The 23,679-nt window shown below is 41.8% G+C and overlaps 1 protein-coding gene and 1 pseudogene across 1 annotated transcript; both read left to right on the plus strand.

Moving 5' to 3' along the window:
• Positions 1–12,411: 12,411 nt before the first annotated feature.
• On the plus strand, positions 12,412–18,542 carry LOC121786857 (annotated as a pseudogene).
• Positions 18,543–19,282: 740 nt separating this feature from the next.
• LOC121772601 lies at positions 19,283–19,714 on the plus strand. Its single transcript, XM_042169773.1, has one exon. The coding sequence runs from the start codon at positions 19,283–19,285 to the stop codon at positions 19,712–19,714; it is 432 nt and encodes a 143-aa protein (XP_042025707.1).
• Positions 19,715–23,679: the final 3,965 nt, after the last annotated feature.

Consider the following 23,679-nt stretch of genomic DNA (forward strand, 5'->3'; position numbering starts at 1 on the left):
TTTTACTAGTTGTTGACTCAAATGTCGTTTCATAAAATTGTGACTATGAATTTATGACTTGATAAACTGTAATCGTTTTGATTAATAAACATAAATATTCCATACCCCCATTTATTAGTGGTTACAAATTTAAGAGCGTCCACTATAATGTGGACGAGGCGGACGTCGCGTTTGGGGCGAAAGCGGGGCGCCTTATAGTGACGGAGTTATCCGCCCCGGAGGCGGACGCGGCGAGGGGGAGGGAGGCGGCGGACGCGAGATAGCCGCGTGCGGGGCGAGGACGCGGCAGAGAGAGAAGGAGTGGGGCTATAGCCGCGGCTGTCTATTGCAGTAGCCGCGGTTGACGCGGCGGCGCGGCGGTTCGAGAAGGGGGGCGGCGGTGGGAGGGGGCTGTCCGCCCCCTATAAGAGTGGATGGAGATGTGGGGCACATGATTTCCACCTTCTTTGCTGTTCCCTAGGCCTGATAATCTTCATTGTTTGCTAATTACTTCACACCCATGTTTCCCCTAGTCCATTGTGTACTTACTTTGGCATATACTCCATTCTTCCCTCTTTAGATGATTTGTAGAGTATTTATTATCTTATAATGTTACACTATAAGTGAGTCATTTCATTTTTTTTTATAAAAGTAACTTAGGCTAATGTAGTACTCCTACTCTCTTTAGTTTAATTTATGAAGATACAGTTTGGGATTTGTAATTTTATTAATGGGCTATGAAAAAATACTTAAATGTTTTTAATAGGTCTAATAGTAAAATAAGGACCATTCGCGGATACGCTCTAAAGCTACAAGGTCTGCCCAATCATACTTACACTATTTTTTAATAGTAATTTTAATAAAATATTGTGACCCAATTTGAGATACTACTACTATATTACTGTATGTACTGCAGAAATTAATAGTACTAGTTGGCAATTAATTCAATATAATTCAGCCAATTTTTGTTTTTCGTGTTTTCTCTTCTAAATAAATCCTGCAAATTTTTCTTTAAATGCATTGCAAAAAATAACCAAGTCATTTTCTTTTATGTATTGAGCTTTATCCTGCAGAAAATAAAATCATGTGAAAGAGATGAAGATGACATTGTTCTTGACAAGGAATGTCATGATTGGAGACTTTTGGTTAATATATTTGCCGACATTTTCTTATTTGATATCTAATTTAATATTGCTCGAACAACTGGAATGTTTACTAGCCAGATTCTTTGATGGGATACGAACTAAACAACTAAACAATAATTGCGAGCCCAATAGCAGTGACGGCCCATCAGCCCAAAACCCAAGAAAGAGCATCAGTTCGGCACAACCAAAGAGTTCGGTCACAGCCTATAGCTCGGTAGTATCAGTTCGGCACCACCAAAGAGTTCGGTCACAGCCTATAGCTCGGTAAAAGCCGACCAATCGAGCTCAACTCTCAGATCGGCAAAAGCTGATCGGCAAAGTTCAGCAGTTCGGTCTCAGTATTCGACCGAACAAGGAGATAGTGGACCCATGCAGGATCTCCACGACCTCCATTACACCCACGATATATTTAGTGGTATTAAGCAGTTATCAACCCCCCCTACCAGGGCTGCAAACCACGATCTTAGTTCGAATGTATAAATAGAACTTAGATCAGATAGACGAGGGTTAAGTTCGCTAGATCCAGAATCTCATATAGCAAATCAGTATTGTAATCTGTAAGCTCGATCAAGCAATACAAATTTGCCCTCTATTCTTCCCGTGGACGTAGATTTACCTCAGTAAATCGAACCACGTAATTTTCCGTGTTGTGATCTTCATTTATTACTTGCATTTATTCCCATCAAAAATTCGCTAAATCATCACTGGCGCCGTCTGTGGGAAACAGAGAACCAAAACTGTGATAAAAGCGAGTTTTTGATCCTTTTCCACCAAAAAATGCGTACCAGATCACATAATACCCATACTTCCGTCCGTGATGAACGTGAGGAAGCTAGTCCAGCCCGTAGGTCTGGAAAACAGCCTCGGGAGAAATCTGCCTCCAGTTCTCACGGTGAAAGAACAAACCACTCAAAAAGTCATCGCACCGAGCCTCCCCAGCAGCTCGCTTTGAATGAGGCTGTCAAGTTGTTCTTGGCTGAGAAGCAGGATGAGTTCTTAACATTCCTGCAAAAGAGCCAGAAGCCGGAGAAGAAAACGGCGGATTCTCCCTCCCCCTCCAGACATGAAAGTCACTACCGCAGTAGTGTCGTATCTTCCAGGAGAAAGAATCCTCACCACCGATATGTTCCTTCTCCTCCTTGTTACCGGAATCACAGGAGAACTCCATCTCCACCATACCGTAGAGATGTCGGATTCGCTATGTATGGAGCGCTGAAGACTCCATTTTCGGATGATATCACCAGAACTCCGTTGCCACAGAATTACCGAACTCCGTCAGTGACTTATGACGGGTTAGTGGATCCTCATGATTTCCTGGGACGCTATCAGTATAATATGGCGAACCAAGGTCTCAATGAGGTTCATATGTGTAAGCTGTTTCCCGAGCTGCTCATCGGGAACGCAAGAAGGTGGTTTGATAGCCTCCCTCAAGGCAGCATTAGATCTTACAGAGATCTAATGGATGCTTTTCATAGGAGGTTCTTCCAGAAAGCTGAAACCCGAATCACTTCGGCTCAGCTGCTTTCTATACGTCAAGGTCGCGATGAAAAGATTAGCGACTTCATGACAAGATTCCACAAGGAATGCCTACAAGTAGATGATCTCAATGATCTACTTGTCATTTCGGCATTCCAAAATGGAATTCTGCCAGGAGCTCTCTACAGAAAGCTCGTTGAATGCAGTCCGCAAACAGCTCAAGAGATGTGGGACATTGCGGACCAGTTTTCTCGTGCTGATGAGGCAGACCGTCGAAAACGGTCTTTAGACAGCTCTTCCAGAGGAGACAAGAGGAAGCCCGATCATAGCGATCAGGGACATCCTCGCCGAACTCCTTTTGAAAGAATTCAAAGGGCACCGGTACAAGACAGATTGGGACCACGTCTCAATCCTGAGAAACCACCCGCTCAGTTCGTACCATTGAACAAGTCGAGAGCGGAAATTTTCGAACTGCATTCTGATATGTTCGAAAAACCAAAGCCGATGACGAAATCGGCCACGCGCCGAAGTCAGGATAAATATTGCTCCTTCCATCAAGACCACGGTCACGATACCGAGGAGTGCCGAAATTTGGCAGCAGATATTGATGTTTTTGTGAAAGCAGGGACGTTAAAAAAATACCAAAGCAAGCCGCCGAAAAAGAATAAGAAACAGAGAAGTGCGAACTGCGCTCCTCAGGATCCTAAAAGGCAACAGGATCCCGAAGACGATGACGAGCCGCAATATGATGGAGTGATCCAGACTATTGACGCTCTCCATGCCGGGAAGACTAAATCGTCTCTAAAATCAGAGCGCAGAGGCTTCAATCGAGAGGAGCCAACACATAAAAGGCTGAAGAAGGAGGAAGTAATTACATTTTCAGATGCAGATCCCGTCCCGGCCATTTCTCCTCATCAAGACGCTATTGTCATTCAAGCTGGAGTGGCAAACAAACTGATCCACAGAGTGTTTGTGGATACAGGAGCGTCGGTTAGCATTCTTTTTAAAGAATGTTTTGATAAACTGGAAGTGGATCCAGCTCGGCTCAGTCCGGCCCCAATTCCTCTGAAAAGTTTCGCCCAGGAGGACACCCGCCCTGAAGGAATTATCAGCCTTCCGATTACGGTAGGAAGAGCGCCTACTAGCTCCAGTACGGTGATCGAGTTTTTTGTGGTAAAAGCTCGATCCCCGTATAACATTATACTGGGAAGAGACTGGCTCAACACAGTTCGGGCCATTTGCTCTACTTATCACCTCACAATCAAGATCCCCACTAAAGGAGGGATAGCAGTCATCCGAGGTGATCAAAAGAGAGCAAAAGAATGTTTGCAGATTGCGCTTAAAAGTGCCGAACAATCAGATCGGCACCATCAAGCATAGCAATCACAGCAGCCGGAGTCAGAGGCAGGCGAAATGAACGAAGTCACACCGGAGCCGAACTCGATGAAAGTTCAGTTATACGAAGATGATCCATCCAGAACGGTCAAGATCGGTTTCGCGGGAACACCTCTACTCCGGGAAAAGACCATCCAGCTCCTCAAAGAGTACAAAGATGTCTTTGCGTGGTCTCCGTTGGACATGACTGGAGTGTCTCCCGAGGTAATTACACATCGGTTAAATATTGATCCTTCAGTCCGGCCTATAAAACAGAAGCAAAGACTCTTTGCGGCAGAAAGAAATCAAGTCATCCATGACGAAGTCCGCCAATTACTGAAAGCGGATGTATTATTTGAAGTAAAATATCCTTCTTGGGTGGCCAATCCTGTGATGATCAAGAAAAAAGAAGGAGGATGGCGGATGTGCATAGATTTTACGGATCTAAATAAGCACTGTCCTAAAGATTGCTACCCCCTTCCCAACATAGATAAAAAAGTAGAAGCTCTGATAGGCTTCGAAATTTTCTGTTTTCTTGATTTGTATAAAGGATACCACCAAGTTTTAATGGATGAGAATGATGCTTCAAAAACGGCTTTCATTACTGACTTCGGTATTTTTGCTTATAAAAAGATGCCATTTGGTTTAAAGAATGTCGGAGCCACATATCAAAGGATGGTAGATAAGCTATTTCGGCACCTGATCGGAAAAGAGGTTGAAGTATATGTTGACGACATAGTTGTTAAAAGCAGAAGCACTTCGGAGTACGAAAACAATCTCAAATCCACTCTCGACGTGCTCAAAAAAGCCAACCTCAAACTCAATCCCCAAAAATGTACCTTTTTGGTAGATTCGGGAAAATTTCTGGGTTGTTGGGTTTCAAAGGAAGGACTCAAGGCAAATCCCCTAAAGGTTCAAGTTGTTCAGAACATGGCAATGCCGAAGTCCATACATGATGTGCAAAGGCTAACTGGATGTCTAGCCGCACTGAATAGATTCCTTTCCCAAGCAGCCGAAAAGCAAATGCCGTTCTTCAATGTTTTGAAGAAGGCACCAAAGTTTGAGTGGGGAGCCGAACAGAAAAAGGCTTTTGACGAACTCAAAAGTTATTTAACCGAACTTCCTACTCTCTCTGCTCCAACAGATGCCGAAGTGATATTCTTATATTTAGCAGCATCAGATCAAACCATTAGCGCGGTGCTTGTACGAGAAGAAGGCCTAAAACAGCGTCCTATCTACTTTACAAGCCGAGCATTAAGAGGTCCCGAAACAAGGTATCAACCTCTGGAAAAAATTGCTCTGGCATTAGTAAATGCAGCAAGGAGACTGCGGCCATATTTCTATGCTCACAAAGTATGCGTCTTAACCGATCTTCCACTTCGGCAAGTTTTGACTAAGCCAGAAGCATCAGGCAGAATTGCCAAGTGGGCCATAGAGTTGGGAGAACATTCAATAGAATATCTACCTCGGAAAGCCATCAAGGGACAAGCCTTGGCAGATTTTCTTGTAGAGGCAAAGTTCGATCAGGCAATCCCTATTATTGCCGAACAGAAAAATCCTACCAATGATGAACTAACACAGCCCCAGAAACCCGAAGTAGAGCCGCCGGACTGTTGGATTGGATTCGTAGATGGAGCTTCGAATAAGACAGGAAGTGGAGCTGGTATTCTACTTATCGCTCCCGACGGACACGAAGTAACTTATTCACTTCGGTTCTTATTCCCAACCACTAATAACAAAGCCGAATACGAGGCCCTTCTTGCCGGACTTCAGTTAGCGCAACATCTACTTGTCAAATCTCTCAAAATTCATTGTGATTCACAAGTCATAGTGAATCACATGCTGGGTACAAGTGAAGCCCGTGGTGAAAGGATGAAAAAATACTTGGACAAAGCGCAAAGTATTAGCCGAAATTTCTCTTATTTTCGGATAATCCACATTCCCAGAGCGGGAAATAGCCGAGCAGATACTTTAAGTAAGTTGGCCTCATATCCGAGCTCAAAGGTGGAGGAATTACCGCACAGAAGCATTGATGAAGCTGAAGTACACTCAGTAACCAGTTCACCAAACTGGATGACGCCAATATTAAAGTATCTAGATCAAGGACAACTGCCCGAGGATAAGAGAGAAGCAAGGAAAATCACATGCCGAGCATGTCGGTATGAACTTCATGAAGGAGTCCTATATAGAAAGTCCTACCTTCAACCGTTATTGCGATGTGTAGGACCAGAAGAGACGGATTACATCCTTAGAGAAGTTCATGAAGGATCTTGCGGTAGCCACATCGGAGCTAGAGCATTAGCTAAAAAAGTTCTGAGATGGGGATATTATTGGCCAACTTTGGTACAAGAAGCAGTACAGCTAGTTAAGAAATGTACGAAATGCCAAATCCATGCAAATATCCCAAGGACGCCGCAGACTGATCTATGTGCTATGCAAAGCCCTTGGCCTTTTATGCAATGGGGCATAGACATAGTAGGACCACTACCACAAGCTCCCCGGCAAATGAAATTCTTGATCGTTGCCGTGGATTACTTCACAAAGTGGGTGGAGGCTGAACCATTAGCTACGATAACAAGCTCAAAGGCATTAGATTTTGTCTGGAAGAACATAGTTTGCCGATTTGGCATACCCCATATCCTCATTTCAGATAATGGGACTCAGTTTACTGACAAAACATTCAAGAATTGGTGCCAAGAGTTGAATATTCAACAGCGGTTCACTTCAGTCTCTCACCCACAAGCAAACGGACAAACGGAAGTAACAAACCGTACTTTGGTGAAAGGATTAAAAGCTCGGTTAGAACAAGCCAAAGGACAATGGGTAGAAAATCTTCCTCAAGTCCTATGGTCTTACCGAACTACACCAAAAACCTCCAACGGTGAAACTCCGTACAGTCTAGTGTACGGCACTGAAGCCGTAATTCCGGTTGAGATCGGCATACCCAGCCCCCGAACCCTTAATTTCTCAACAGAACTGAATGACGACGGGCTGAGAGCCGAACTAGATCTTGCCGAAGAAAGAAGAGAATTGGCCTTCATAAAAGAAGCCAAGTACAAGGAGCAAGTAGCCCGGTATTATAACCAAAGGGTGAAAAAAGCTGCAGTTTCAAGTGGGAGATCTCGTATTGAGAAACAATGAAGTAAGCCGAGCAGAAAAGCTAGGCAAACTTGAACCCACATGGGAAGGTCCGTATCGGGTGTCAGAAGTCCTGGGAAAAGGGTCTTATAAATTAACCCACATGTCAGGAGAACAAGTACCCCGAACATGGCATATTTCCAACCTCAAGAAGTTCTATTTGTAAGAGACAAGGTCCGGTCAGTCTTGTGTCTAGTTCGGTCCTAGGGTTATGTGCTTTCATATTTTTATTGTTCTTGTGTCTAGTTCGGTCCTAGGGTTATGTGCGTTTTGTCTCTTATAAATGTTACTGAGGTATATTGCTCCTTAAAGGCTGATCCCCTTTTTTTTAGAGCATGTATTAAAGACAATTGTGAGTCCAAGCTTCTAAGGAAGATACAAGATTCCACAATTCAGCTTAAGAAACAAGCAATTCGTCTGAAACGAACTGCAATAAGCCGAAAACCACTTCGGTTAACTAGGGAAAGTCCAATCCAAGCGATAAAACTCGCCAAATAAGGACACTAACTAAGTCCGGTCAAAGAAGAGTTTACTTCATAAGACCGAGGACGAGTACAATAAATGAAATAAAAAATCGCTGAACTGTAAATACGCAGTGATAGAAGCGAAATGAAAAAATTTCATTTACTAAGTCTTGTGGGGCATACAATTCCGCTGCCCTACGAGAATGCGTTACACTATTACAAAGGACTATTCTACTGTCTACGATTGCTAAAGTTGAGCCACCTATCCGAAAAATCCTCATGATGCTGAGTTCGGGCGTTCCGAGCAGATGAAGAATAAGTAGGTGGGCGAGATGCTCTGATCGACCTACCGCCTCTTCCCTGAGTCCGGGAAGTTCTAGCACCTCGGCGGCGAAGAGTCTCTTCACGAAGCATTCGCTGATCTTGCTCACTCATATTCACAACTCCTCTACGAACTTCAGGGCGTTCTTGTCTTGACGTTTCCAGTTGCTCCTGAGTCCGTTGCTGATTTGGAGTAGAAATTTGAGTAAGTGGATTAGAGGTTTGAGTTGGAGTGTGAGCATCTGTTAGCGGGAAACGGCTAAGGAATCTCTCGATTGAGGGACGCCGGGAAAGAATGATGTCATACAGAGAAGCCAAGCGCCGCAATGATTTCACAACTTGTTGGCAAGCCGAGCTCTCCAGCACATTGTTCTTCCGGAGTACATGAAGCTTCTCCCACTGTTCATCAACTTGATTCTGAACTTCAGATATAGTCATTCCCCCGCGCCCGCAGATGAAATCTTCATATGCAGTCCTCTCAGCGATGACAGTAGTCAGCTCGGCCTCCAGATCTTTCTTTATGGACTCTAAGTCCTTATTGTTGGACTCCAGCCCCACTAAACGAGCCAAGAGTTCATCATACTTCATCTGGTCATCTATAGCTTTTTTCTCAGCTTCATTTAAAGCCAAAGAGTATAGCCGCTTCCAGTGAAGTACCTCCAGCTCCTTAGAGTTAAGAATACGAAGCAGCTATGTCAGTTCGGCATTTCAGTTTACCGAGCAGGCAGTAAACCACAATAGGAGTAAAAGAGATTAAGAAGAGCTATAAGGAAGACACGAGTGTAGAAAGAAGAATTTTTTCCATTCACAAGAAAAAATTTACACAAGGAGGGCTTCAAGGCCATTTTACAAATAGAAAGAAAGAAACTAAACTAAGAGAAGGGAGACGAAATCATACTTCGCCAGTTTCGTCTCCGGCTTCCCTGTGGGTTTCAGCTTCTTTCTCCTTGTCGACCTCGGTCTCAGCCTCGGCCTCCCTCCTCTCTCCCTCCTGCTCGGCGCCCCCATCGCCGATCTGCTGCACCTCTTGCTCGGCGTGCCCGTCGCCGGTCTGCTGATCCTTCTGCTCGGTCTCCTTGCCAGCCTCATTTTCCTGCTCACCCTCTTCTTTGAAAATTGAAGCGGGTGAAACAGGCCCCAAGGAGGCAAAGATGGCCTCCATGTTCTCGTCACGGTCAGCACGGCAATTACGGACTCGTTCAGCAGAAAGCAGGACCGATGAAGACGCAAGCTCCTCAAGGAGCGGCAGACTCTGGAGACGCGCTGCAATCTCTCGGCCATACAGCGGCAAGACGACTTCGGGTTCCTGCTCAGCATTATCGGTCATCAATTTCAGCAGATCACCGATAAGGGCCGAAAATTGATTGCTCAAAAAGAGTTTCTCCGTGTAAACACGGAGAGCCTCCCCCTGAGCAACCACGGCAGCCGCCTCCCCCTGTTTCGACCGCTCTCTCTGGATGATGAGCTGGTCTTTGGCACGTTGGGCTTCATCCTGAGCCGAGATCATAGCGGCCCTTGCCCTCTCAAAGTCTGCCCGAGCCTGTTCGGCCTGGTGACGAGCAGCATTCAAATTCCTCTGCATCTCATCGTAATCGCTGGACGCTTTAGAGAGTTCAACTGTGACGAGTTTGCAGAGCATATTGTTCCTCTGAAAATGGAAAAAGGAAAAAGTCAACAGAGGGGCCACAAAAAAATATAGGAAAGAAGCAAAGCCAAAAAATCAAGAAGAAAATTCACCTCTACAAAGTCCTTTGGCCATAAAAAGGGCTCAGAGATATGTTCCGAAGTGGCCGTAACCACTCCTGATCCAACACCCCCCTGGACAATGTCTCTCTCTGGCGCTTTTGGGGGTTTCTGAGTCTTCGCCGTCCCCCTTGCCGAGGTCGATCCCGGCTTTTTTGGATCCGAAGACTGACTCGAAGAGGTCTTCTGCCTCTTCGGATTCTTCTCGGCATCAGACGCCGAGCTGGTGTTTTTCTGTTTCTCCGGCTCCTTTGATTCGGAGGATTTGCGACCAAGCCTGCTTAGCATGTTCACTGCCAAAAAGCAAGAAAACAAAGTTAGTTTTCGACGCTAAAGCAGTAAAGCATAAAAAAGAAATCCTCACCCTCAGTCTCTTCGTCCGAAGACGAGGAGTCGAACACGAAGTCACCCTTGACGAGCTCAGATTCCAAATACTGTTTCCTAATCATGGGAATCTTATTGAGCCCGCCCTCGAGCTCGTCCAACGGTTCTACCCGAGGATGAGGAATTACGGACTTCGGCCCTCTCCAGGAAAAGTCCGGAGCCGCTGTCCTATTGTAAAAAAAGAAGCGATTTTTCCACATCGGCCATTTGGTTTTACAGAAGGCTCTAAAGGCCTGTAAAGGGATCAAGTAAAACCAGGATCCCTTTCTCTTAAACTGAAAGAAATTAAGGATTGCCCTCAGAGACAGATCCTTTTCTAGTCTACGCAGCTCGGCAGCAAAGGCCGATAAGTGCCTCCAAGAATTTGGAGTCACCTGACCTAAAGGAAGTTGGAAAAATTCAAGAAGCTCTACAAAGGCGGGGGGAAGAGGGAAACGAAGCCCGCATTCTAAGCAGGCTTCGTAAACGGTGGCATAACCCTCCGGCGGCGAGTTAGCCCTATGAGTGTCGTCGGGAATCACCACTAACCCCCCAGGAAGAAAATATTTTCTGTGTAAGGATATCACAGTATCCTTACTCAAAATGCTGTGAAAATATTCTACCGTCTTCTCCCCGGACTTTTTCCGGCCAGAAGATCCCTTACCCCCCTTCCTACCACTACCTGATTCAGAAACATTTTCAGAAGAAGAAGACATGATTCTTACTCTTTGATGGTCGAAAGTCTCTGAAGAAATTCTTGAAGAAGCGGAAGAAAATTTTACGAAAAAGAGAGAGAATGCAGAAGAAATAATCGCAAAAGTGTTCCAATGATGAAGAAAGGAAATATTTTTCAAATTCGTCGCACCGTTTCAAATCCCACTTTTTCTGGATTCTCTGGCCGGATTTGCTGTCACATTTAATGCAGACACGTGCAGAGCACGTCCCCTGACGTCAGCCTCCCCCTTACACTTATCCAAAATGCCGAAGTGATTCACTTCGCTTTTCGGGGGGGGGGGGGGTGGTGATGGGATACGAACTAAACAACTAAACAATAATTGCGAGCCCAATAGCAGTGACGGCCCATCAGCCCAAAACCCAAGAAAGAGCATCAGTTCGGCACAACCAAAGAGTTCGGTCACAGCCTATAGCTCGGTAGTATCAGTTCGGCACCACCAAAGAGTTCGGTCACAGCCTATAGCTCGGTAAAAGCCGACCAATCGAGCTCAACTCTCAGATCGGCAAAAGCTGATCGGCAAAGTTCAGCAGTTCGGTCTCAGTATTCGACCGAACAAGGAGATAGTGGACCCATGCAGGATCTCCACGACCTCCATTACACCCACGATCTATTTAGTGGTATTAAGCAGTTATCAACCCCCCCTACCAGGGCTGCAAACCACGATCTTAGTTCGAATGTATAAATAGAACTTAGATCAGATAGACGAGGGTTAAGTTCGCTAGATCCAGAATCTCATATAGCAAATCAGTATTGTAATCTGTAAGCTCGATCAAGCAATACAAATTTGCCCTCTATTCTTCCCGTGGACGTAGATTTACCTCAGTAAATCGAACCACGTAATTTTCCGTGTTGTGATCTTCATTTATTACTTGCATTTATTCCCATCAAAAATTCGCTAAATCATCATTCTTGTTTATGGATTTGCTGATTTTATTAACTTTTTTAGTACTAAACTACATTTTGTTTTGTGGTTTCTGCTGAAGTCTGAAGCTGATCATTGTTAATTATAGTGCATTTTTTTTGTCGTTTTAACTTATTTTTTCCTCAATGATGAGTAGACATGAATATAATATGTAGAAGATCAGGGAAGAGGAAAAGAGAAGGCCGTGGCCACTTTCAAGTCCATTGAGGCATATGCTCAAGCTAATACCGACTGCTAGCAACTGAAATATCATTCTGATTAATCATCTCTGTTTTCTCTCTATTTTTTTATTTCAAGTTTTGCATTTGATGTATTGTAAATTTGTACTAGAATAAGAATTTTGTTCTACGTTTTGTGTGCATCTTGTTGATTTTCAATGTGAATGTAACAAGTGTGACACGCACACGATTTCAAGAGACTATTTTATGGTGAATAAAACATCATCGGCAGCTTATAGGCCCACTGGCAATGGGCCATCATGGACTCAGTCGAAAGAGATATCCCTTTCCACATTTCACCATTTTTATCAATTCGAAAGGTTTTAGAAATTAGGGCTTTTGCTTTTCTATCGATTATCAATACGAGTGGAAACTGAAAGCCGTTGTGGAAACAGGGATAGCTACTGCAGTTTGACATAGCGGAGAGCTTTCATTATTCTACGAGTCCCCTTCCCGCTCTTATCTCGACACGCCGAATAACCGATTCAATATTCGATTCCTTCCTCGTAGACCACATTTTTACAATTGATAGGGAAAAAAGCGGTTTGAAATGAAGTATGTTTTGGTCACCGGAGGCGTGGTGAGCGGCCTCGGAAAAGGCGTGACCGCCAGCAGCATCGGCGTTGTGCTGAAAGCTTGCGGTTTGCGCCTCACCTCCATTTAAATTGGTGCGTTAGTTATTTTCCTTGTGAAGGTTGTGTTTTTTAACGTTAGTTATTGTATTTTTTCAATTTCCTGTTGTAATGGCGTTAGTTTGGACCTTGGATTTTGAAAATAGGATTTCGCGTGAAGTAATGGCTCCTGAACGTAGTTGCAAGAGGGATTTATTTGTTTACGATTTCAATTTTGGTTGCGCCATGTAGTATACTATTTTCAGAGTGTGGACGTGTTGATTGATGTGTTAAGTGGTTGTTTGGAATCGAGATGAATTTGGTGGGGTAAATACATAACTCATACAAAATGTTTTACCTTTGTTTCATATTAGTACAAAAAGTTTGAAGTTTACATAAATCATACAAAAAGTTTCATACTTGTTTAAATATAGTACATTCCGTTATATGTGTTTAAACGGCATTAACTTTTTACTTATGTGGCGCACAAACCATAAACAATGGTGACACTTTTTGTACAATTATGAAACAATCATAAATTTTTTTGTACCAATATGAAACAATGATGAAACATTTTGTACTTCACATAGACAAATAGTTAACGGCGTTTAAACACATATAACAGAATGTACATGAAACACGTATGAAACTTTTTGTATGATTTATGTAAAGTTCAAACTTTTTGTACTAATATAAAACAAAGGTGAAATATTATGTATAAGAAATGTATTTACCCCGAATTTGGTCAATTCAGATTTGGATGAGAATGAACATTGGTTTTCTCGATACTTTATTGCATATTGCAATGAAATTTCGGGTGTATTTTTTTAGAAAAAATAATGCTTTAAATCCACTGCATAATGTATAGGGCAAATTGTCTGTAAAACCATTTCGAGATTAATGTGTTTGGAGTTCCATTTCGAGATTATTGTGTTTCCTGTTAGTCTTGATTTGCATACCTACTATTGATAGGCATTTCTATTGTTTGAGAAGATTGATTCTGGCATCATTTTTTTTGTCTAACTCTGTTATGTAGTCTTGTTTGTGTATTATCTTTTGGGATTTCAATTTAAGTGTTCATTCAGCAATGTGGATTTTTTGCACAATTTGTTCACTGGTGCCTGCTTATTCCCTTTATATGCTTGCAGATCCCTATTTGAATACAGATGCTGGTACGATGTCCCCGTTTGAGCATGGGGAGGTTTTTGTTCTCGATGATGGAGGAGAGGTATTCCCAACCTTGCAAACCAAAAGTATCAGCTTTATGCTTGCATTAAACTTGTTAGGCACAATCTGTCTCACAAGAATTATACATTTATTTTAGAATTGTATAAAGTTTTCGTGAATAGTCTTTTATGTGGCTTCATCCTGCTTAGTTGAGATGCCAAGCTTCAATCTGATTTCCTTTTTCGGCAACTTCTTTGGTAGGTGGATCTTGATTTAGGTAACTATGAAAGGTTTCTGGATTTGAGACTAACTAGAGACAACAATATTACTACCGGAAAGATATATCAGGTACTTACTAGTAATGTTGGATTCCTAGTGGACATGATTATATGTTTCTTTCATCGAGGCTAATTTTAAAATCACTTTTCAGTCTGTCCTCGAACAGGAGCGGAGACAGTACAGTTTGTTGTAATTTTTAAATGTTTTTTTTTGGACAGATCGGGTGATGTTGACTCTTATTGTAGTGCTTTGCTATGTTCTGGGTTGAGCTCAGGTGGTACCCCACATTACTGAAGCCATTAAGAATTGGATCAAATCCGTATCACATATCCCTGTGGATGGGAAAGAAGGTCCTGCAGATGTTTGTGTTATAGAATTGGGTGGAACTGTAGGTACAGATTTTTCTGGCCAAGATCCTAATTCTTTATTTAAAGTCAATCTTCGTATTTGTTTTCTCTCAGTAATCTCAGTGTTCCTTCTCTAGGTGATATTGAGGCAATGCCGTTCATTGAAGCTCTGCGACAGCTACTTTTCTCCGTGGGTAAGATTGCAAGAATTATCTTCATGTGGAACACAATATTTCCATATATTATATTCCTTCTTGTTACTTATCATTCATTTCTTTCTATTGCTTTAAGAGTTAGACACCTACCATAGTTTTAGTTTATTCACTTCAATTTGGTTGTTTCTATTTTAGGACGAAATAATTTCTGTCTGATTCATGTCAGCCTTATCCCTGTTCTCGGAGTTGTTGGCGAACAAGTAAATTTTGTGCTCTTTACTTTTTTACTTCTATACCGCCCTGCTGTTTACATGCTGCTGTGAAAGCTAAATTCCTGTCTTCCCACATTCCACTGTATGCAGAAAACTAAACCTACACAGCATAGTGTACGCGAGTTGAGAGCATTAGGCTTGGCCCCACATTTTCTGGCTTGCCGCTCTGCAGAGGTATATTATTTCCGTGGGCAAGAATTTTTCCTTTTTAAGCTAAATCTTTAAAGATAAGTTGGAGACTTAAAAGTAAGCAAAAATTTGTAGAGACCACATCCCACTGGTCTAAATCCCTCAGACAACACCCACACTGAAACCCATACCTGGTGGCATTTTTGTAATTTTATTGGTGTCATGTGTACCGTCTTATGGATATTAACCCCTTAGACTGTCTCATGCAAGACCCAACCCAAAAATGTGGCTGATCACCAATGCTCAAGTTTGAGAGGGTTTGAAGCTCTTAAGCATACTTTTACTAGTCTCTCATTTTGGTTTTTCCTCATGTTAAGGCCTCTCTTGGAGAATACAAGGCAAAAATTGTCACAATTTTGCCATGTCCCCGTAAGTTGCTATTTGTAATTTCTTTTATTTCACTGTCCTATATGCAATGTTTTTTTGTACTAACTTTATGTGCGATGCTATGTATAGGTTGGCAATATACTTAATATACACGACGTGCCAAATATTTGGCACATCCCTCTACTGCTTCGGGTGGGTATTTCTTATACTTGTAAAAATGTGCACTTCCAATCTTTTTGCCCTATTCAGGTCTTGATTTTTTAATTGAATTATAATTCCCCTCTGCAGAATCAAAATGCACACAATGCATTCTAACACATCTGGACCTACAGAGGTGAGTTCTATTTTTGCTTTTAGCATTACATTCTGCAGTTTCCATGTCTCTTTGCAAGATATATGTTGTTCAGACAGTTGTTTGATTGGTCTATGTTCTCTATATCTGAAACAGAACTTCATTTACAAATTTTGTATCCTGAAATACTCAAAAGAAGAGCTGCATAAGATATAACATGAATGAGTTCTGTTTCATGGTGTTGTTCTTTGTTTCAGTGTTGCCAACCCTCCTAATTTACAAGAGTGGACTGATAGAGCTGAAACCTTTGACAATCTCACAAACTCTGTTAGCACTGTACCCCTTTAATGTATACTAGTTATGTTCTTTTTGAATATCAGAATTAATAATCTCAGTGCTATTACAGGTAAGAATTGCAATGGTTGGGAAATATGTTGGAATGGCAGATTCTTATCTGTCAGTGGTCAAGGTGGGTTCCTCATTCTCCCCCTCTCTCAATAGAGGTGTTTTCACCATTTAATCTATCATAAGCTATGCAATTTAAACTTGTTCTAGCTTGCATCTCTTGGCATAATGGTAATTTTTGTAATCTCACCTTAATATAGTAGTCTGTTATATGGAATTCCCGTTATTTACTAGCCTTGGGCTGTGAAAAATGCATCTTGATTTCATGTGGGTGGTATTTAATTCTCTTGCTTTTGTCGCAGGCCCTTTTGCATGCTTGCACTGCCTGTTCATTGAAGCCAGCAATTGATTGGATTGCAGCTTCAGATCTTGAAGATGATAATGCATTATCTGTATGAATATTTGAAATTTTAGTTCAATGATAATCTACCTTGCCATAATTTGATTTGAGAACCATTACAAGCGACAAGTTATACTTTTTCAATGCAGACACCGGAAGCTCATGTGACAGCTTGGAGAACTCTTAGGGTATTGACTTTTCACTTAGCTGTCCTTTATTTTCTCTATTAATTGTTACACCTGTTATAGTAAACACTGTTTATAAGGTCTAATATGGTTTACGTCTCTTGGTTTCATGATTTTTTGTGGAAATTTGTTAAATAAAGCTATCTATATTTTCTAGAATGCTGCGTGTGTCTTGGTTCCCGGTGGGTTTGGTGATCAGGGTGTCAAAGGTATGGTCCTGGCGGCAAAATACGCCAGAGAGAACAGAGTTCCATATCTGGGGATATGTTTGGGTATGCAGATATCCGTGATTGAGTTTGCAAAAAATGTAAGATATACCTTAATCATCTATGCCTTTCTTATGACCACATTGTGGAGATACGGACTTCATTCCATCACATGAGATTCAGGTTTTGGGCATGGAAAGGGCGAACAGCTCTGAGTTTGATAAGGATACCCCAAATCCTGTTGTGATATTCATGCCAGAGGTAGTGGGCATTCTCATTTTAATTAATGGTTTATTCCAATTTGAAACAGTCTCTTATTTGATAGATGACATGTTCCTTGTTGCTAGGGTTCAAAAACTCACATGGGAAGCACAATGAGACTTGGTAGTCGAAGAACACTATTTCAGTGCCCAGACTGCTTGGCCGCAAAGCTGTAACTGCCAAACCGTTTTTATCTCCCTAAAATTGCAAATCTATGGATCTTCTTTGATCCCTAATTGTTACACAAGATTAATAAAAAAATTGTTATGCCAATTCATTATGCTATTGGTTCAAGTTGTTGGTATTTTTTTTACCAGAATGGTTTTCTAATTGCTAAATTGACATACATATATACCTTGCAATCTTTCGTAGTAGAGCCACTTAGCAGTGTTTCATTTCATGCTTGAGATATTCTAACTATTTATTTTCTTTTACAGATACCATAACTCAGAGCACGTTGATGAAAGACATAGGCATCGATACGAGGTTAGCTTGTTAGAAATTACTGCAATTACTTAACTAGTTATCTTAAACTTTCCAACTCATCATTATTTATCGTGACTTTTTGCATGTGAACCCAGAAATGGTCAATAACTTGGAAGAATCTGGCCTAAAATTTGATGGGAAGGATGAAACTGGAAAACGGATGGAGGTCATATATTCCTGTCTATTGATTACTTTCTAGCATTTATAGTATTATTAATTTGTTTTATTTTTGACTTGCTCTAATTATCAAATACGTGTAATTTTCTTTTTTATGTATTCTCCTTGTTTGGTCACAACTGATTGATAATGCCCTTATATCTTCAAATTATGCTTTTATGTAGGTTTTGGAGCTCACAGACCATCCGTTTTATGTTGGGGCTCAATTCCATCCAGAGTTCAAGTCACGCCCTGGGAGGCCCTCACCACTATTCTTAGGTAGTGGGACTGCAACTCTTATAATACTCTCTAAATACATAATATGAATATGGTTGTGGGTTTGTTTTACTAAGTTGAGGCATTGATTTTTTTATTGTAATGTTCAATTACTACTCTTAGGTTTCATTTTGGCGGCAACTGGACAGTTAGAATCTTATCTTCAAAATCCACATAATGGAAGCTTGTAGGTGTACTGCTGCTTCTTGCAGACAAGGTAGTACTAAATTTCAAGGTATTGAAATTGCTAATTCTTCACCCCATTTGCTGTATATTTTGGTTGACTTTGGGTTGAATCATGAAAAGAAAGCTGGAGTTATATAATGATTTGTAGTGTGAAACACTATCGTCCATTGCCTATTGAAGCTATATTGAGAAGAATGTGTAGGTGTATTGTTGTTTCTTACTATAATTTAGTTTGTAGTTTTGGTGCAGGGGAATAATCAACTTGATGAGTTATGCTATCGAAAGGTCTACTATGTCTACAGCTGGAATTTGTTAGGCCAATGCAACCTGTGACGTTTGGTTGAAATTAGTTTATTTTGTTTTATGCTAGTTTTTATACAAGTCATCTATGGCAATTGTAAGCATGTGTTCCTGGCAATTTTGCAAGTCTGATAGCTTTAGTTTGTACCCTGGGCATATGAGGTTGTACTCGGAGACGAACATTTATTATTGCCGTTGGTTAGTGCTACGGAAATTTCGCTGATCCCTGATTTTTTTTTCTACTTTTCCTTGTCTGCTCTCTATAAAGTTTTGTATCTCCGCACTGCGAAATTGTCTGAAGAAATTGTGCTCTTTTGTAGCGAAAAAGGTTAATCACTTCAAATATCACATCACTTCATCTTGACGCAGAAAACCCATTTTTTTCAATGAATTAGTATCATTTGTTTTTTCTATTTTTGGATCGAATTTATTACTATAAACTAAAACATGCACACTCATTATTTGAAATTGCATTTAGTTAGTCAAAAACCGTTATTAAACGTAAATAATTTAATAAATAATGCTAAAAAATTTAAAGAATAGTAGCATTCACACATAACACTACGAGTAAGTTATATAAATTCGTTTTTAATAAGATGCGATTATGTAAGTAATGAAAAGTAACGACGGAACCATATATATTGTATTGTATTGTATGTGAGGGCGATACAATATCGGGTGACCATTAATTATACCAGCGAAAAGCACTTTGCCCCTCTCAAATTTAATTTCCCATTTTACCCCAAAGCTCTATAGATGATGTACGTATTCTAAGGTCAAGATTGGAGGATAATTACGACAAAGGATATTATATATACTAGTCCATATGCATCCCCAAAACTCATCCCATAAGCCTTTTCTACATCTCTACCCTGCATTGCAGGGAGAGAGAGACTACTGGACCATAGCCACACACATACACATTCTACTGTGTGTTATACATTTATATAGTATTTATCTATAATGACGGGATCCAATCCGGCCTACGACATCCTGGCGAAGAGGCAGCGGAAGAAGAAAAAGAGCGGCGCGTTCGGCATATTCAAGGCGGCGCTCTACATGCTGCGCAAGCGCACCGACGAGAAGAAGGAGAAGAGCAGCGGCGGAGAGTGGAAGAAGATCATGCACTCGATGCGGCCGCTGCACGTGCAGGAGATGCCGGCGTCGCCGATGGTGCACGCCTTCGGAGCGGATTCCCCGGCGTCGTCGTCCTCCGGCACGATGAGCCAGTACGCGTCGGCAAATAATCTCCGGGATCTGTGCAAGGAGGATGAGGTGTTCGATGCAATTGAGGGAGATGAGATGATCGACGCCAAGGCGGAGGAATTCATCGCTCGATTTTATAAATCGATTCACCACCAGAACTCAATCCATTGCCAAGATAGGGGAGTTTAAGCATCCATCGACAATACTCGTAACGTATAAATGAATTTTAACCATGTAGGTATGTATGTATGTATGTGCGTGGCTTGGTGGATCAATGTATTTAATTTCACATGACGTAACATTAATAAACTCGCTCACATATTATATCCCCATACATAGGTAAATTCATTATAAAGTAGATTAGACTACTATTATTTCACGATCAAAAATAGATTTAATTAGTTTTGAATTGGTTTTCAGATATGGAATACCATACACGACCAAAGTAAGTTTGGTGGTGACTAGCCACATTCACAACAAAAAATATGTTTAGTCGCCTAGACTTGCACTCTTCTATTCACTGGGGTGATGTTCAGTTTCTTAAATAAAATAGTTCCAAGATACAATCTAGGATAAAGTTGTGAGATTATTTTAGTCAGAGGGGGTTAGTTATGATTAACTATCTCGTGATTATCCATCTAGTATTAAGTTAAAGTATTGAATCTCATGAACAAAACACACTACATATTTAATATTGAGATACAATTTTGCCAAACATCCCCTAGTAAAATGGGGCCAACCGCAATTGGAGAGGTCTAGTCTAGCCCCTACGCATTGCTGGGAAGCTGGAGGTGTGGGCCATGCCTCACACTGCTTGGGCGGTATCGCGCGTATGGCGGTCCAATTGTGAATCCAAACCTCGTGTTGCAGCGCGGTAGACCGCAATAGAAGTGGGGTGGGGGCGATTTTTTTCCAGATTTAAATCTATAAATATACTACAATTCACTTGCAACTTCATTCCAAATCATATCCTTTAGCTCATTTGAAATTATATGCTAAACCTCAAATGGATGCCAATAATCCCATCCCGATTTTGATCTCGACCCCAACAAGCAACAAGGTGTCGACAACTGGAACACGAGTAGAATAGCACTTTATCGGACTTGTCGACGAGGTCAATTGACAGTCCCTATCAGTTGTATGGGCCAATGTCAAAGACTATGGAGTTTCCGACATGACGTGGAACCATGAAGGAGGCAACGCCAAGAAGTACTCCAGTCCCCCATGAGTCCAAATTATTGGACCGCATCTTTACATTGACGTCTCTGTCTCTGAAGACCCGATCCTTAGAAACAACAAAAAAAAAATTAAAAAAATAAAATGGGAGAAGGTTGCCAAAAAATACTAGGAGCTGAAGTCGGCGGCATTACTAAGAAGTGATTTGCACAAACTTTAGGGCGTAGAGGATGTGGGGTTACAACCATATTGTACGAGAGATGGATATAATATATAATTGGATAACGAGTTAGATCTCAATTAAATTGTCTTATCTTGAATTTTAATACTTTGGGTATATATGCTAGTACATGTATTTCGGAAATGGATATATTTGATTTAAGATGGATATATTTGGGAATCAACCCCTACTATATAATTAATTATCAGACTCTAAAATATTAGCAATTACTTCAACGAAGCTTTTCACTATGCAATATTCCAAATCCCTATTTTGGAAGCCTGGAGATTGTATACTATTATTACAGTTAAAAAGTTGTACTGCTTAATTTATTAGTATACAGGTTAATTTCAAATTATTCCCAGAACCGTACATAGTATTAGTATAGTACTCCCTCCGTCCCGGGCTACTCGCTCATTTCCTTTTCGGCTCGGAGATTAAGGAATGAGTGTATAGGAAAGTAAAAAATGACGGCTGTAGGTGAAATTTTTTACTAAAAATGGAAAGAGTGCAAGTAACTTGGGACGCCTAAAAAGGAAATAAGTGCGAGTAGTGCGGGACGGAGGGAGTATATGCATGACAACTGCACATGATCACATGTTGGGATTTTGAATTCGGTAGAGGAGGTGGTATACAAAAAAAAAACGAATCTTGTGAGTTTCAGTATTTAATTAAATATATAAAAGTGCTTGGTTAATCTTAGGTTGGTCTCAGAATGTCAGAAATTGTGCAATAATTATTATATGCATGCACACAAATTTTACCATAGATAAATTATAAAAATTACCAAATGGATGGTAATATAATTGTTCTACTGCACATAAATATCAATTTTATTGCTGTACATAATTTGTATATTGTTCACTCGTATTTAGGATCAAAATTAACAACATCATGGTCTGATGATTTCAGCAAATTATCATACTAGCTAGTAATTTTAATTTCCGTTTGAAGAAATCACATCAAGCCAGATGTATCCGTTAGTGTTGTTTTCATTTTCAATAAAAACTTAAAATAGACTTCGAGTTTTGAAACTGATATAAATTTGAATATAAGACACAAGAAAAATCAACATAAATTAAGATTGAAATGATTTTTCTTGAGTTACCGATACATAAGTACTGGTCAGTCGATTTATCCGGTCGAACCAGATTTGAGAGCTCTATGCACATATAAAATCTAATTATCAATAAAGCAACTTTATCCCTTTCTATTTTGTTCTCACTTCATTTAACCATTAAGTACTAGTGGCAGTGCACCACTATATATGTCAAAAATAAATGTGTCACATGTAAGGAGACGACGGAGGAAGGAGTACTCCATATCACAGATTCGGATTTTATTGAGAGGATGCAACGTTTTTTAGGAACACAAATTCAACATTTAGCCTTGTTACCAAAGCCCACACATTAGAGCGTCCACTATAAGGTGGACGCGGCTATAGCCGCGAGCGGGGCGATGGCGGGGCGGAAGCGGGGCGGCTTATAGTGGGAAGGGTGTCCGCCGCGGGGGTGGACGCGGCGGGTGAGGGGAGGGACGGCCGACGCGGAATCGCCGCGTGCGGGGCGAGGACGCGGCGAGGGGGCTATAGCCGTGCCTATAGGCGCGGCGCCTATAGTGGCACGAAGATGAAGCCGCGGCGCTTGCATGCGAATTTTTTTTTTTTACATTTCAATTCACCTATAAATACATCCCACTCCATTCATTATTTTCACACCATTCAAACACAACATCTATACAAATTTCTCTCACTACAATTTGGGGTCGGAAATGAACAATTTGTGGAGAGACAACTGGAATGCTCTGATTCAACAGGTGCAACACCAGGCCGCCCAGGAGGTAGCGGCCCGTTTGGCGGAGGAGGCGGAGGATGCGGAGGATCCGATCCCTCGCACCATTACTCATCGGCGGACAATCCCACGAGACCAAGTCGGTGCTCACCAACGTTTAATGGATGATTACTTCGTGGATAACCCCCGTTATCCACCCGAGATATTCCGCCGGAGATTCAGGATGTCGCAGCGGCTGTTCAACTATATAGCGACGAATTTGGCGGAGCGTTACCGGTGCTTCACCCTCCGGCGTGATGTGGCTGGCCGGATCGGGCTGTCCACACAACAGAAGTGCACCGCTGCAATCCGACAGTTTGCCTACGCTGGACCAGCGGACATGTTCGATGAATACCTACAGATGGGTGAGACGACTAGCCTCACGGTGCTTAGGCAGTTCTGTAAGGGGATCCGGGAAATTTTCGGTGGGGAGTTTCTACGGAAGCCCAACCTGGATGAGTGTCAGCGCCTACTTGATATCCACGGGTCGGTGCACGGCTTCCCAGGAATGTTAGGAAGCATCGATTGCATGCATTGGGAGTGGAGGAACTGCCCCGTGGCATGGAAAGGCCAGTTCACTACTGGATTCAAAAGCAAACATCCAACGATGATACTGGAAGCCGTTGCGGACTACCGTCTGAAGATCTGGCATACGTATTTCGGCGTGGCAGGTTCGAACAACAACATCAATGTTCTTCAGTCGTCGCCTCTCTTCAACGAGGAGTGCCGGGGGGAGGGGCCAGAAATCAGCTTCGTAGCCAACGGTACGCAGTACAGTAGGGGATACTATTTGACAGATGGAATATATCCGCGGTGGCCCGTATTCGTGAAGACTGTCCGCCAACCGGTAGGACCGAAGAAACAATATTTTGCGCGCAAACAAGAGAGTGCTAGGAAGGACGTTGAGCGGGCTTTTGGTGTCCTCCAAT

The sequence above is a fragment of the Salvia splendens genome, chromosome 2 (assembly GCF_004379255.2).
Source record: "Salvia splendens isolate huo1 chromosome 2, SspV2, whole genome shotgun sequence".
NCBI classification, from domain to species: Eukaryota; Viridiplantae; Streptophyta; class Magnoliopsida; order Lamiales; family Lamiaceae; genus Salvia; species Salvia splendens.